The sequence below is a fragment of the Oncorhynchus keta genome, chromosome 1 (assembly GCF_023373465.1).
Source record: "Oncorhynchus keta strain PuntledgeMale-10-30-2019 chromosome 1, Oket_V2, whole genome shotgun sequence".
In the NCBI taxonomy this organism is placed as follows: domain Eukaryota; kingdom Metazoa; phylum Chordata; class Actinopteri; order Salmoniformes; family Salmonidae; genus Oncorhynchus; species Oncorhynchus keta.
In genome coordinates, this window is record NC_068421.1 from 1,365,465 (window position 1) to 1,379,082 (window position 13,618).

General features: G+C 49.2%; 1 protein-coding gene across 3 annotated transcripts in view; it reads left to right on the forward strand.

Annotated features, from left to right (window-relative positions):
* Positions 1–13,618, forward strand: part of zbbx (zinc finger, B-box domain containing) — a 107,136-nt gene that overhangs the window by 49,354 nt on the left and 44,164 nt on the right. For all 3 annotated transcript variants that reach the window (XM_052457674.1, XM_052457723.1, XM_052457703.1), the window contains exons 12-15: positions 2,707–2,825; positions 2,961–3,013; positions 6,745–7,910; positions 11,332–11,561. In XM_052457674.1, the coding sequence (XP_052313634.1) occupies positions 2,707–2,825; positions 2,961–3,013; positions 6,745–7,910; positions 11,332–11,561 (1,568 nt within the window). The remainder of the gene's footprint in view (positions 1–2,706; positions 2,826–2,960; positions 3,014–6,744; positions 7,911–11,331; positions 11,562–13,618) is intronic.

Genomic DNA, 13,618 nt, shown 5'->3' on the forward strand with positions numbered 1-13,618 from the left:
AGGAGAGGAGGGCTGTTTACTAAGGACAGAGAGGAGGGGAGAGGAGGGCTGTTTACTAAGGACAGGAGAGGAGGGCTGTTTACTAAGGACAGGAGAGGAGGGCTGTTTACTAAGGACAGGGGAGGACAGGAGAGGGCTGTTTACTAAGGACAGGAGAGGAGGGCTGTTTACTAAGGACAGGAGAGGAGGGCTGTTTACTAAGGACAGGAGAGGAGGGCTGTTTACTAAGGACAGGAGAGGAGGGCTGTTTACTAAGGACAGGAGAGGAGGGCTGTTTACTAAGGACAGGAGAGGAGGGCTGTTTACTAAGGACAGGAGAGGAGGGCTGGCTACTAAGGACAGGAGAGGAGGGCTGTTTACTAAGGACAGGTGAGGAGGGCTGTTTACTAAGGACAGGAGAGGAGGGCTGTTTACTAAGGACAGGAGAGGAGGGCTGTTTACTAAGGACAGGAGAGGAGGGCTGTTTACTAAGGACAGGAGAGGAGGGCTGTTTACTAAGGACAGGAGAGGAGGGCTGTTTACTAAGGACAGGAGAGGAGGGCTGTTTACTAAGGACAGGAGAGGAGGGCTGGCTACTAAGGACAGGAGAGGAGGGCTGTTTACTAAGGACAGGAGAGGAGGGCTGTTTACTAAGGACAGGAGAGGAGGGCTGTTTACTAAGGACAGGAGAGGAGGGCTGTTTACTAAGGACAGGAGAGGAGGGCTGTTTACTAAGGACAGGAGAGGAGGGCTGTTTACTAAGGACAGGAGAGGAGGGCTGTTTACTAAGGACAGGTGAGAGGGCTGTTTACTAAGGACAGGAGAGGAGGGCTGTTTACTAAGGACAGGAGAGGAGGGCTGTTTACTAAGGACAGGAGAGGAGGGCTGTTTACTAAGGACAGGAGAGAGGAGGGCTGTTTACTAAGGACAGGAGAGGAGGGCTGTTTACTAAGGACAGGAGAGGAGGGCTGTTTACTAAGGACAGGAGAGGAGGGCTGTTTACTAAGGACAGGAGAGGAGGGCTGTTTACTAAGGACAGGAGAGGAGGGCTGTTTACTAAGGACAGGAGGAGGACAGGAGAGGAGGGCTGTTTACTAAGGACAGGAGAGGAGGGCTGTTTACTAAGGACAGGAGAGGAGGGCTGTTTACTAAGGACAGGAGAGGAGGGCTGTTTACTAAGGACAGGAGAGGAGGGCTGTTTACTAAGGACAGGAGAGGAGGGCTGTTTACTAAGGACAGGAGAGGAGGGCTGTTTACTAAGGACAGGAGAGGAGGGCTGTTTACTAAGGACAGGAGAGGAGGGCTGTTTACTAAGGACAGGAGAGGAGGGCTGTTTACTAAGGACAGGAGAGGAGGGCTGTTTACTAAGGACAGGAGAGGAGGGCTGTTTACTAAGGACAGGAGAGGAGGGCTGTTTACTAAGGACAGGAGAGGAGGGCTGTTTACTAAGGACAGGAGAGGAGGGCTGGTTTACTAAGGACAGGAGAGGAGGGCTGTTTACTAAGGACAGGAGAGGAGGGCTGTTTACTAAGGACAGGAGAGGAGGGCTGTTTACTAAGGACAGGAGAGGAGGGCTGTTTACTAAGGACAGGAGAGGAGGGCTGTTTACTAAGGACAGGAGAGGAGGGCTGTTTACTAAGGACAGGAGAGGAGGGCTGTTTACTAAGGACAGGAGAGGAGGGCTGTTTACTAAGGACAGGAGAGGAGGGCTGTTTACTAAGGACAGGAGAGGAGGGCTGTTTACTAAGGACAGGGGAGGAGGGCTGTTTACTAAGGACAGGAGAGGAGGGCTGTTTACTAAGGACAGGAGAGGAGGGCTGTTTACTAAGGACAGGAGAGGAGGGCTGTTTACTAAGGACAGGAGAGGAGGGCTGTTTACTAAGGACAGGAGAGGAGGGCTGTTTACTAAGGACAGGAGAGGAGGGCTGTTTACTAAGGACAGGAGAGGAGGGCTGTTTACTAAGGACAGGAGAGGAGGGCTGTTTACTAAGGACAGGAGAGGAGGGCTGGCTACTAAGGACAGGAGAGGAGGGCTGTTTACTAAGGACAGGAGAGGAGGGCTGTTTACTAAGGACAGGAGAGGAGGGCTGTTTACTAAGGACAGGAGAGGAGGGCTGTTTACTAAGGACAGGAGAGGAGGGCTGTTTACTAAGGACAGGAGAGGAGGGCTGTTTACTAAGGACAGGAGAGGAGGGCTGTTTACTAAGGACAGGAGAGGAGGGCTGTTTACTAAGGACAGGAGAGGAGGGCTGTTTACTAAGGACAGGAGAGGAGGGCTGTTTACTAAGGACAGGAGAGGAGGGCTGTTTACTAAGGACAGGAGAGGAGGGCTGTTTACTAAGGACAGGAGAGGAGGGCTGTTTACTAAGGACAGGAGAGGAGGGCTGTTTACTAAGGACAGGAGAGGAGGGCTGTTTACTAAGGACAGGAGAGGAGGGCTGTTTACTAAGGACAGGAGAGGAGGGCTGGCTACTAAGGACAGGAGAGGAGGGCTGTTTACTAAGGACAGGAGAGGAGGGCTGTTTACTAAGGACAGGAGAGGAGGGCTGGCTACTAAGGACAGGAGAGGAGGGCTCTCTCTCTATCGCCCTCACTATCTATCTCTCTCCTTCTGCCCGTCTCTCGCTGTCCCTCTCCCCCCTCATTATCTCTCCCCCCTCTCTCTCTCTCCCTCTCCCCCCCCCCAGTCTCTCCGTAACAGTGTGTATGTTTGGTTGTTCTCTCCAGCTGAGGATGTGGAGTTGAGGAGGTACTGTGCCTCGCTGTTTGCTGTGTCATCCTGCGGGGGCAGCGCTGAGCCAGAGCCCTCACCTGGATCGTGTCTGAGCATAGAGGAGTTAGATGAGGTGAGTCTTAAGAGGCCTCTTAAACCACCCTCCAATATCTGCTGTCACTATGGAGACACACACACACACACACACAAGCACACAGGCCTGTCTGCGAATAGGATTTACTTCTCTCTCTCTTTTCGTTCTTCACAGACAGTTAGAGACAGAGGGTTTGTTACTGAACAGAAGGCAGATGACAACACTAAGTAAGACAAAGGTTTTTCCTCTGAAGCCACAGCAACAATCTCAAGCTCATCATCCTGGCCTCAACATCACATATTTCATTATATCAACTTAACTTGGCAGAGGTGGACTGACTGCTTGATGTGATTATTACTTACAGAGGAGAATGTTATTGAGAAATGGCTGGGTGTTTAGAGGGAACACTGTGGATAGAGGAGGGCTGGGTGTTTAGAGGGAACACTGTGGATAGAGGAGGGCTGGGTGTTTAGAGGGAACACTGTGGATAGAGGAGGGCTGGGTGTTTAGAGGGAACACTGTGGATAGAGGAGGGCTGGGTGTTTAGAGGGAACACTGTGGATAGAGGAGGGCTGGGTGTTTAGAGGAACACTGTGGATAGAGGAGGGCTGGGTGTTTAGAGGGAACACTGTGGATAGAGGAGGGCTGGGTGTTTAGAGGGAACACTGTGGAGAGGAGGGCTGGGTGTTTAGAGGGAACACTGTGGATAGAGGAGGGCTGGGTGTTTAGAGGGAACACTGTGGATAGAGGGGGCTGCTGGGTGTTTAGAGGGAACACTGTGGATAGAGGAGGGCTGGGTGTTTAGAGGGAACACTGTGGATAGAGGAGGGCTGGGTGTTTAGAGGGAACACTGTGGATAGAGGAGGGCTGGGTGTTTAGAGGGGAACACTGTGGATAGAGGAGGGCTGGGTGTTTAGAGGGAACACTGTGGATAGAGGTGGGCTGGGTGTGTAGAGGGAACACTGTGGATAGAGGAGGGCTGGGTGTTTAGGACACTGTGGATAGAGGGGAACACTGTGGATAGAGGAGGGCTGGGTGTTTAGAGGGAACACTGTGGATAGAGGTGGGCTGGGTGTGTAGAGGAACACTGTGGATAGAGGAGGGCTGGGTGTTTAGAGGGAACACTGTGGATAGAGGAGGGCTGGGTGTTTAGAGGGAACACTGTGGATAGAGGAGGGCTGGGTGTTTAGAGGGAACACTGTGGATAGAGGTGGGCTGGGTGTGTACTGTGGAGGGAACACTGTGGATAGAGGAGGGCTGGGTGTTTAGAGGGAACACTGTGGATAGAGGAGGGCTGGGTGTTTAGAGGGAACACTGTGGATAGAGGAGGGCTGGGTGTTTAGAGGGAACACTGTGGATAGAGGAGGGCTGGGTGTTTAGAGGGAACACTGTGGAGAGAGGAGGGCTGGGTGTTTAGAGGGAACACTGTGGATAGAGGAGGGCTGGGTGTTTAGGAGGGAACACTGTGGATAGAGGAGGGCTGGGTGTTTAGAGGGAACACTGTGGATAGAGGAGGGCTGGGTGTTTAGAGGGAACACTGTGGATAGAGGAGGGCTGGGTGTTTAGAGGGAACACTGTGGATAGAGGAGGGCTGGGTGTTTAGAGGGAACACTGTGGATAGAGGAGGGCTGGGTGTTTAGGAGGGAACACTGTGGATAGAGGAGGGCTGGGTGTTTAGAGGGAACACTGTGGATAGAGGTGGGCTGGGTGTGTAGAGGGAACACTGTGGATAGAGGAGGGCTGGGTGTTTAGAGGGAACACTGTGGATAGAGGAGGTGGCTGGGTGTTTAGAGGTGGGCTGGGTGTGTAGAGGGAACACTGTGGATAGAGGAGGGCTGGGTGTTTAGAGGGAACACTGTGGATAGAGGAGGGCTGGGTGTTTAGAGGGAACACTGTGGATAGAGGAGGGCTGGGTGTTTAGAGGGAACACTGTGGAGAGGAGGGCTAGGGAACACTGTGGATAGAGGAGGGCTGGGTGTTTAGAGGGAACACTGTGGATAGAGGAGGGCTGGGTGTTTAGAGGGAACACTGTGGATAGAGGAGGGCTGGGTGTTTAGAGGGAACACTGTGGATAGAGGAGGGCTGGGTGTTTAGAGGGGAACACTGTGGATAGACTGTGGATAGAGGGGCTGGGTGTTTAGAGGGAACACTGTGGATAGAGGAGGGCTGGGTGTTTAGAGGGAACACTGTGGATAGAGGAGGGCTGGGTGTTTAGAGGGAACACTGTGGATAGAGGAGGGGCTGGGTGTTTAGAGGGAACACTGTGGATAGAGGAGGGCTGGGTGTTTAGAGGGAACACTGTGGATAGAGGAGGGCTGGGTGTTTAGAGGAACACTGTGGATAGAGGAGGGCTGGGTGTTTAGAGGGAACACACTGTGGATAGAGGTGGGCTGGGTGTTTAGAGGGAACACTGTGGATAGAGGAGGGCTGGGTGTTTAGAGGGAACACTGTGGATAGAGGAGGGCTGGGTGTTTAGAGGGAACACTGTGGATAGAGGAGGGCTGGGTGTTTAGAGGGAACACTGTGGATAGAGGTGGGCTGGGTGTTTAGAGGGAACACTGTGGATAGAGGAGGGCTGGGTGTTTAGAGGGAACACTGTGGATAGAGGAGGGCTGGGTGTTTAGAGGGAACACTGTGGATAGGTGGGTTTGTTAGGGAACAGAAGGAGGGCTGGGTGTTTAGAGGGAACACTGTGGATAGAGGAGGGCTGGGTGTTTAGAGGGAACACTGTGGATAGAGGAGGGCTGGGTGTTTAGAGGGAACACTGTGGATAGAGGAGGGCTGGGTGTTTAGAGGGAACACTGTGGATAGAGGAGGGCTGGGTGTTTAGAGGGAACACTGTGGATAGAGGAGGGCTGGGTGTTTAGAGGGAACACTGTGGATAGAGGAGGGCTGGGTGTTTAGAGGGAACACTGTGGATAGAGGAGGGCTGGGTGTTTAGAGGGAACACTGTGGATAGAGGAGGGCTGGGTGTTTAGAGGGAACACTGTGGATAGAGGAGGGCTGGGTGTTTAGAGGGAACACTGTGGATAGAGGAGGGCTGGGTGTTTAGAGGGAACACTGTGGATAGAGGAGGGCTGGGTGTTTAGAGGGAACACTGTGGATAGAGGAGGGCTGGGTGTTTAGAGGGAACACTGTGGATAGAGGAGGGCTGGGTGTTTAGAGGGAACACTGTGGATAGAGGAGGGCTGGGTGTTTAGAGGGAACACTGTGGATAGAGGAGGGCTGGGTGTTTAGAGGGAACACTGTGGATAGAGGAGGGCTGGGTGTTTAGAGGGAACACTGTGGATAGAGGAGGGCTGGGTGTTTAGAGGGAACACTGTGGATAGAGGAGGGCTGGGTGTTTAGAGGGAACACTGTGGATAGAGGAGGGCTGGGTGTTTAGAGGGAACACTGTGGATAGAGGAGGGCTGGGTGTTTAGAGGGAACACTGTGGATAGAGGAGGGCTGGGTGTTTAGAGGGAACACTGTGGATAGAGGAGGGCTGGGTGTTTAGAGGGAACACTGTGGATAGAGGAGGGCTGGATGTTTAGAGGGAACACTGTGGATAGAGGAGGGCTGGGTGTTTAGAGGGAACACTGTGGATAGAGGAGGGCTGGGTGTTTAGAGGGAACACTGTGGATAGAGGAGGGCTGGGTGTTTAGAGGGAACACTGTGGATAGAGGAGGGCTGGGTGTTTAGAGGGAACACTGTGGATAGAGGAGGGCTGGGTGTTTAGAGGGAACACTGTGGATAGAGGAGGGCTGGGTGTTTAGAGGGAACACTGTGGATAGAGGAGGGCTTTGTGTTTAGAGGGAACACTGTGGATAGAGGAGGGCTTTGTGTTTAGAGAAGAGGTCCATGACTGTTGAATTGATTTATGGATGTTTGAATCTATCTATCTATCTATCTATCTATCTATCTATCTATCTATCTATCTATCTATCTATCTATCTATCTATCTATCTATCTATCACAGGCAAGAGGAAGTCAATGCAATTGGAGGTCCTAACCTGTCCCACAATGCATTGTCCCAGGGAGCCATGTTGTCTGGGTCTCCAGTGACCTGGTCACCTCGCCCTCCATTGGTCTCTAAAGTGGGGACCACACAGATACCACAACCTGACCACACTAGTGTACGGTCTCCAAGGTCCACCACTGCGTCACCTCAGCCCAGAGGACCAAAGACCCCTGGGTCGACAACCAAGACACCAGCCAAGTCAACACGAACGGACTGCTCTTACAACCTCCATCAGTCAACTCTAGACCCCTCATCCCTCAGCCCTTCTCCCTCTACACCCAATCCAGAGCTCTTATCTGCAGGGCCCCCATTCTCTCTGTCTCCCTCTACACCCAATCCAGAGCTCTTATCTGCAGGGCCCCCATTCTCTCTGTCTCCCTCTACACCCAATCCAGAGCGCTTATCTGCAGGGCCCCCATCCTCTCTGTCTCCCTCTCCACCCTCTCTCCACTCCCTCAGGCCCCCATCCTCTCTGTCTCCCTCTCCACCCTCTCTCCACTCCCTCAGGCCCCCATCCTCTCTGTCTCCCTCTCCACCCTCTCTCCACTCCCTCAGGTCCACATTCACTCTCTCACCTTCGAGCCTCTTGGAGCCAGAGTCACCTCCGTTACCCAAAGGTCTTCAGGCCTCCAGATTTATTTCCCCCAAACACCTGCCTGACAGGTTGTCACCTCCAAAACCTCTCTCCCTGAAGTCTCAGTCATCGCCGTCACCACCAGAGCCCTTATCGTCCGCCTTACCGTACTCTCAGTCACCTAGGAAACGATTATCCAGCAGGTCACAAAATACCAAGTCACCTAGTGACCCTCTCTCTCCCGTGTCACCAGGAAGTCCTGCGTCCTACAGGTCACCTCCAAAACCGTTATCCACCATGTCAACGCCATCACCTCCAGATGCTCTGTCCTCTAGGAAGGTGTCGATTCCATCACAAGAGGAACCCCTATCCACCCAGTCAGCCATGTCATCCCACCCCTCTCCTTCTCTTTCCCTGATGAGTGACCCACCACCACACTCCTCTGACACACTGACAAACTACAGCTCCCAGCAGACACCACGAGTGCTCTCAGGGTCAGGGATCAGAAAGTCACACAGCCCATCTCTCTTTCCCAGGATGCCTGCAACAGGTAAATGTGTGTGTGTGTGTGTGTGTGTGTGTGTGTGTGTGTGTGTGTGTGTGTGTGTGTGTGTCGGAGTCAGATCAGCAGGATATTTGAGGACCTTGCTGTATGTCTCCTAGTTTTCAGGATTAGTCGAGAGACAGGTTGTCTGTTCAATATGCTGTGTTTCTGTCTGTGACAGTAATGGCTGTTGTTCTCCTCTGCTGTCAGAGACAATTTAGCTTCAGCCATTAAAAGTGTTCTTTATTTTTTTAATATCGATTAAGGTTTTAAGTAAATAGCTGACTTAGTAATATAACAGGCGGGATGGTAATTACACCGTGAGGAATGGCCCCTAGGACACACAGCCATTACTAATGCATTAGACCCTGAGCTGCTTGGAGAGGAGCTGCCATGGCCTCTCTTTACAAACACTGCCTCTCTACCAGCCAGCTACTGTACAGAAATACTGTGGTGTAAACCGGTCCCAATTCACCAGAACACTGCCTCTCTACCAGCCAGCTACTGTACAGAAATACTGTGGTCTAAACCGGTCCCAATTCACCAGAACACTGCCTCTCTACCAACCAGCTACTGTACAGAAATACTGTGGTGTAAACTGGTCCCAATTCACCAGAACACTGCCTCTCTACCAGCCAGCTACTGTACAGAAATACTGTGGTGTAAACCGGTCCCAATTCACCAGAACACTGCCTCTCTACCAACCAGCTACTGTACAGAAATACTGTGGTGTAAACCGGTCCCAATTCACCAGAACACTGCCTCTCTACCAGCCAGCTACTGTACAGAAATACTGTGGTGTAAACCGGTCCCAATTCACCAGAACACTGCCTCTCTACCAGCCAGTTACTGTACAGAAATACTGTGGTGTAAACCGGTCCCAATTCACCAGAACACTGCCTCTCTACCAGCCAGCTACTGTACAGAAATACTGTGGTGTAAACCGGTCCCAATTCACCAGAACACTGCCTCTCTACCAGCCAGCTACTGTACAGAAATACTGTGGTGTAAACCGGTCCCAATTCACCAGAACACTGCCTCTCTACCAGCCAGCTACTGTACAGAAATACTGTGGTGTAAACCGGTCCCAATTCACCAGAACACTGCCTCTCTACCAGCCAGCTACTGTACAGAAATACTGTGGTGTAAACCGGTCCCAATTCACCAGAACACTGCCTCTCTACCAGCCAGCTACTGTACAGAAATACTGTGGTGTAAACCGGTCCCAATTCACCAGAACACTGCCTCTCTACCAGCCAGCTACTGTACAGAAATACTGTGGTGTAAACCGGTCCCAATTCACCAGAACACTGCCTCTCTACCAGCCAGCTACTGTACAGAAATACTGTGGTGTAAACCGGTCCCAATTCACCAGAACACTGCCTCTCTACCAACCAGCTACTGTACAGAAATACTGTGGTGTAAACCGGTCCCAATTCACCAGAACACTGCCTCTCTACCAACCAGCTACTGTACAGAAATACTGTGGTGTAAACCGGTCCCAATTCACCAGAACACTGCCTCTCTACCAGCCAGCTACTGTACAGAAATACTGTGGTGTAAACCGGTCCCAATTCACCAGAACACTGCCTCTCTACCAACCAGCTACTGTACAGAAATACTGTGGTGTAAACCGGTCCCAATTCACCAGAACACTGCCTCTCTACCAGCCAGTTACTGTACAGAAATACTGTGGTGTAAACCGGTCCCAATTCACCAGATCACCACGTTTGACATTATGTCTTAAGTTCCTCCTGCGTACGTACCTCAGTGTTTAGAGAGGGTATACTGCATACGTACCTCAGTGTTTAGAGAGGGTATACTGCGTACGTACCTCAGTGTTTAGAGATGGTATACTGCATACGTACCTCAGTGTTTAGAGAGGGTATACTGCATACGTACCTCAGTGTTTAGAGAGGGTATACTGCATACGTACCTCAGTGTTTAGAGAGGGTATACTGCATACGTACCTCAGTGTTTAGAGAGGGTATACTGCATACGTACCTCAGTGTTTAGAGATGGTATACTGCATACGTACCTCAGTGTTTAGAGATGGAATACTGCGTACGTACCTCAGTGTTTAGAGAGGGTATACTGCATACGTACCTCAGTGTTTAGAGAGGGTATACTGCATACGTACCTCAGTGTTTAGAGATGGAATACATACCTCAGTGTTTAGAGAGGGTATACTGCATACGTACCTCAGTGTTTAGAGAGGGTATACTGCGTACTTACCTCAGTGTTTAGAGAGGGTATGGCATATACAGTGTTTAGAGATGGTATACTGCATACGTACCTCAGTGTTTAGAGAGGGTATACTGCGTACTTACCTCAGTGTTTAGAGAGGGTATACTGCATACATACCTCAGTGTTTAGAGAGGGTATACTGCAGTGTTTAGAGAGGGTATACTGCATACGTACCTCAGTGTTTAGAGAGGGTATACTGCATACGCACCTCAGTGTTTAGAGAGGGTATACTGTACCAGTGTTTAGAGATGGTATACTGTTACGTACCTCAGTGTTTAGAGATGGAATACTGCGTACGTACCTCAGTGTTTATACTGCATACGTACCTCAGTGTTTAGAGAGGGTATACTGCATACGTACCTCAGTGTTTAGAGATGGTATACTGCATACGTACCTCAGTGTTTAGAGATGGAATACTGCGTACGTACCTCAGTGTTTAGAGAGGGTATACTGCATACGTACCTCAGTGTTTAGAGAGGGTATACTGCATACATACCTCAGTGTTTAGAGAGGGTATACTGCATACGTACCTCAGTGTTTAGAGATGGTATACTGGTACCTCAGGTCTGTAATGATTGCCTGTTATGATTGCTTTCCCCATACAGATTGTGATTGGTTGATACTGGTATGTTTATGTTAATTTCCCCATGCAGATTGTGATTGGTTGATACTGGTATATGTTCATTTCCCCATACAGATTGTGATTGGTTGATACTGGTATATGTTCATTTCCCCATACAGATTGTGATTGGTTGATACTGGTACATGTTCATTTCCCCGTACAGATTGTGATTGGTTGATACTGGTACATGTTGATTTCCCCGTACAGATTGTGATTGGTTGATACTGGTATATGTTCATTTCCCCATACAGATTGTGATTGGTTGATACTGGTACATGTTCATTTCCCCATACAGATTGTGATTGGTTGATACTGGTACATGTTCATTTCCCGTACAGATTGTGATTGGTTGATACTGGTATATGTTCATTTCCCCATACAGATTGTGATTGGTTGATACTGGTATATGTTCATTTCCCCATACAGATTGTGATTGGTTGATACTGGTATATGTTCATTTCCCCATACAGATTGTGATTGGTTGATACTGGTACATGTTGATTTCCCCGTACAGATTGTGATTGGTTGATACTGGTACATGTTCATTTCTTTGTACAGATGTTGACACAGAGTCATCCAGTGACAGCCCGGGCCTGATGCCCTGCGAAGAAGACTCCTCAGACGAGGAGATGAAGATGGATGGATGTTTAGAGGAGTGGGGGGGTAGTGCGGAGCACAGATGCTCTACCTTCCTCTCTCCCACCCTTCTCCCAGAGGGTTCCCCTGTCTTCCTAACAGCCCTGGACCCAGAACCAGAGACAGGAGAGCTGGTCCCAGAACCATCCATGGTGAGTTAGATTCTATAGAGGGAGAGATGAATATATTATGACACTAGTCGACACATTCAGTCTAGAGTCATTGAGACGAGTGGACACATTCAGTCTAGAGTCATTGAAACTAGAGACATTGAGATTAGTGGACACATTGGGATTAGAGACATTGAGACAAGAGACATTGAGTCTAGAGACATTGAGACTACCAACATTGAGACTGGATACATTGAGATTAGTGGACACATTGAGACTAGAGACATTGAGACTAGAGACATTGAGACTAGTGGACACATTGAGTCCAGAGACATTGAGTCCAGAGACATTGAGACTAGTGGACGCATTGAGTCCAGAGACATTGAGTCCAGAGACATTGAGACTAGTGGACGCATTGAGTCCAGAGACATTGAGTCCAGAGACATTGAGACTAGTGGACTCATTGAGTCCAGAGACATTGAGTCCAGAGACATTGAGACTAGTGGACACATTGAGTCCAGAGACATTGAGTCCAGAGACATTGAGAGTAGAGACATTGAGACTAGTGGACACATTGAGTCCAGAGACATTGAGACTAGAGACATTGAGACTATTGGACACATTGAGTCCAGAGACATTGAGTCTAGAGACATTGAGACTAGAGACATTGAGTCCAGATACATTGAGACTAGAGACATTGAGACTAGAGAGATTGAGATTAGAGACATTGAGTCTAGAGACATTGAGACTAGTGGACACATTGAGTCCAGAGACATTGAGACTAGAGACATTGAGACTAGAGACATTGAGATTAGATACATTGAGTCTAGAGACATTGAGACTCGTGGACACATTGAGTCCAGAGACATTGAGTCTAGAGACATTGAGACTAGAGACATTGAGACTAGAGACATTGAGTCTAGAGACATTGAGTCTAGAGACATTGAGTCTAGAGACATTGAGACTAGAGACATTAGAGCTAGTGGACACATTGAGTCTAGAGACATTGAAACTAGAGACATTGCGACTAGAGATATTGAGAATAGTGGACACATTGAGTCCAGAGACATTGAGTCTAGAGACATTGAGACTAGAGACATTGAGACTAGAGACATTGAGTCTAGAGACATTGAGTCTAGAGACATTGAGTCTAGAGACATTGAGACTAGAGACATTAGAGCTAGTGGACACATTGAGTCTAGAGACATTGAAACTAGAGACATTGCGACTAGAGATATTGAGAATAGTGGACACATTGAGTCCAGAAACATTGAGTCCAGAGACATTGAGTCCAGAGACATTGAGTCTAGAGACATTGAGTCCAGAGACATTGAGTCCAGAGACATTGAGTCTAGAGACATTGAGACTAGAGACATTAGAGCTAGTGGACACATTGCGTCTAGAGACATTGAGTCTAGAGACATTGAGACTAGAGACATTGTGACTAGGGACATTGAGACTAGAGACATTGAGACTAGTGGACACATTGTGATTAGAGACATTGGGATTAGAGACATTGCTTCTAGAGACATTGAGACTAGAGACATTGAGATTAGTGGATACATTGAGTCCAGAGACATTGAGACTAGAGACATTGTGACTAGGGACATTGAGACTAGAGACATTGAGACTAGAGACATTGCGACTAGTGGACACATTGTGATTAGAGACATTGAGACTAGAGACATTGAGACTAGAGACATTGAGACTAGAGACATTGAGACTAGTGGACACATTGAGTCTAGAGACATTGAGACTAGAGACATTGAGACTAGAGACATTGAGACTAGAGACATTGAGTCTAGAGACATTGAGACTAGAGACATTGAGACTAGAGACATTGAGACTAGAGACATTGAGACTAGTGGACACATTGAGACTAGAGACATTGAGACTAGAGACATTGAGACTAGTGGACACAATGAGACTAGAGACATTGCGTCTAGAGACATTGAGACTAGTGGACACATTGAGACTAGAGACATTGAGACTAGAGACATTGAGACTAGTGGACACATTGTGACTAGAGACATTGAGACAAGAGACATTGAGACTAGTGGACACATTCAGTCTAGAGACATTGCGTCTAGAGACATTGA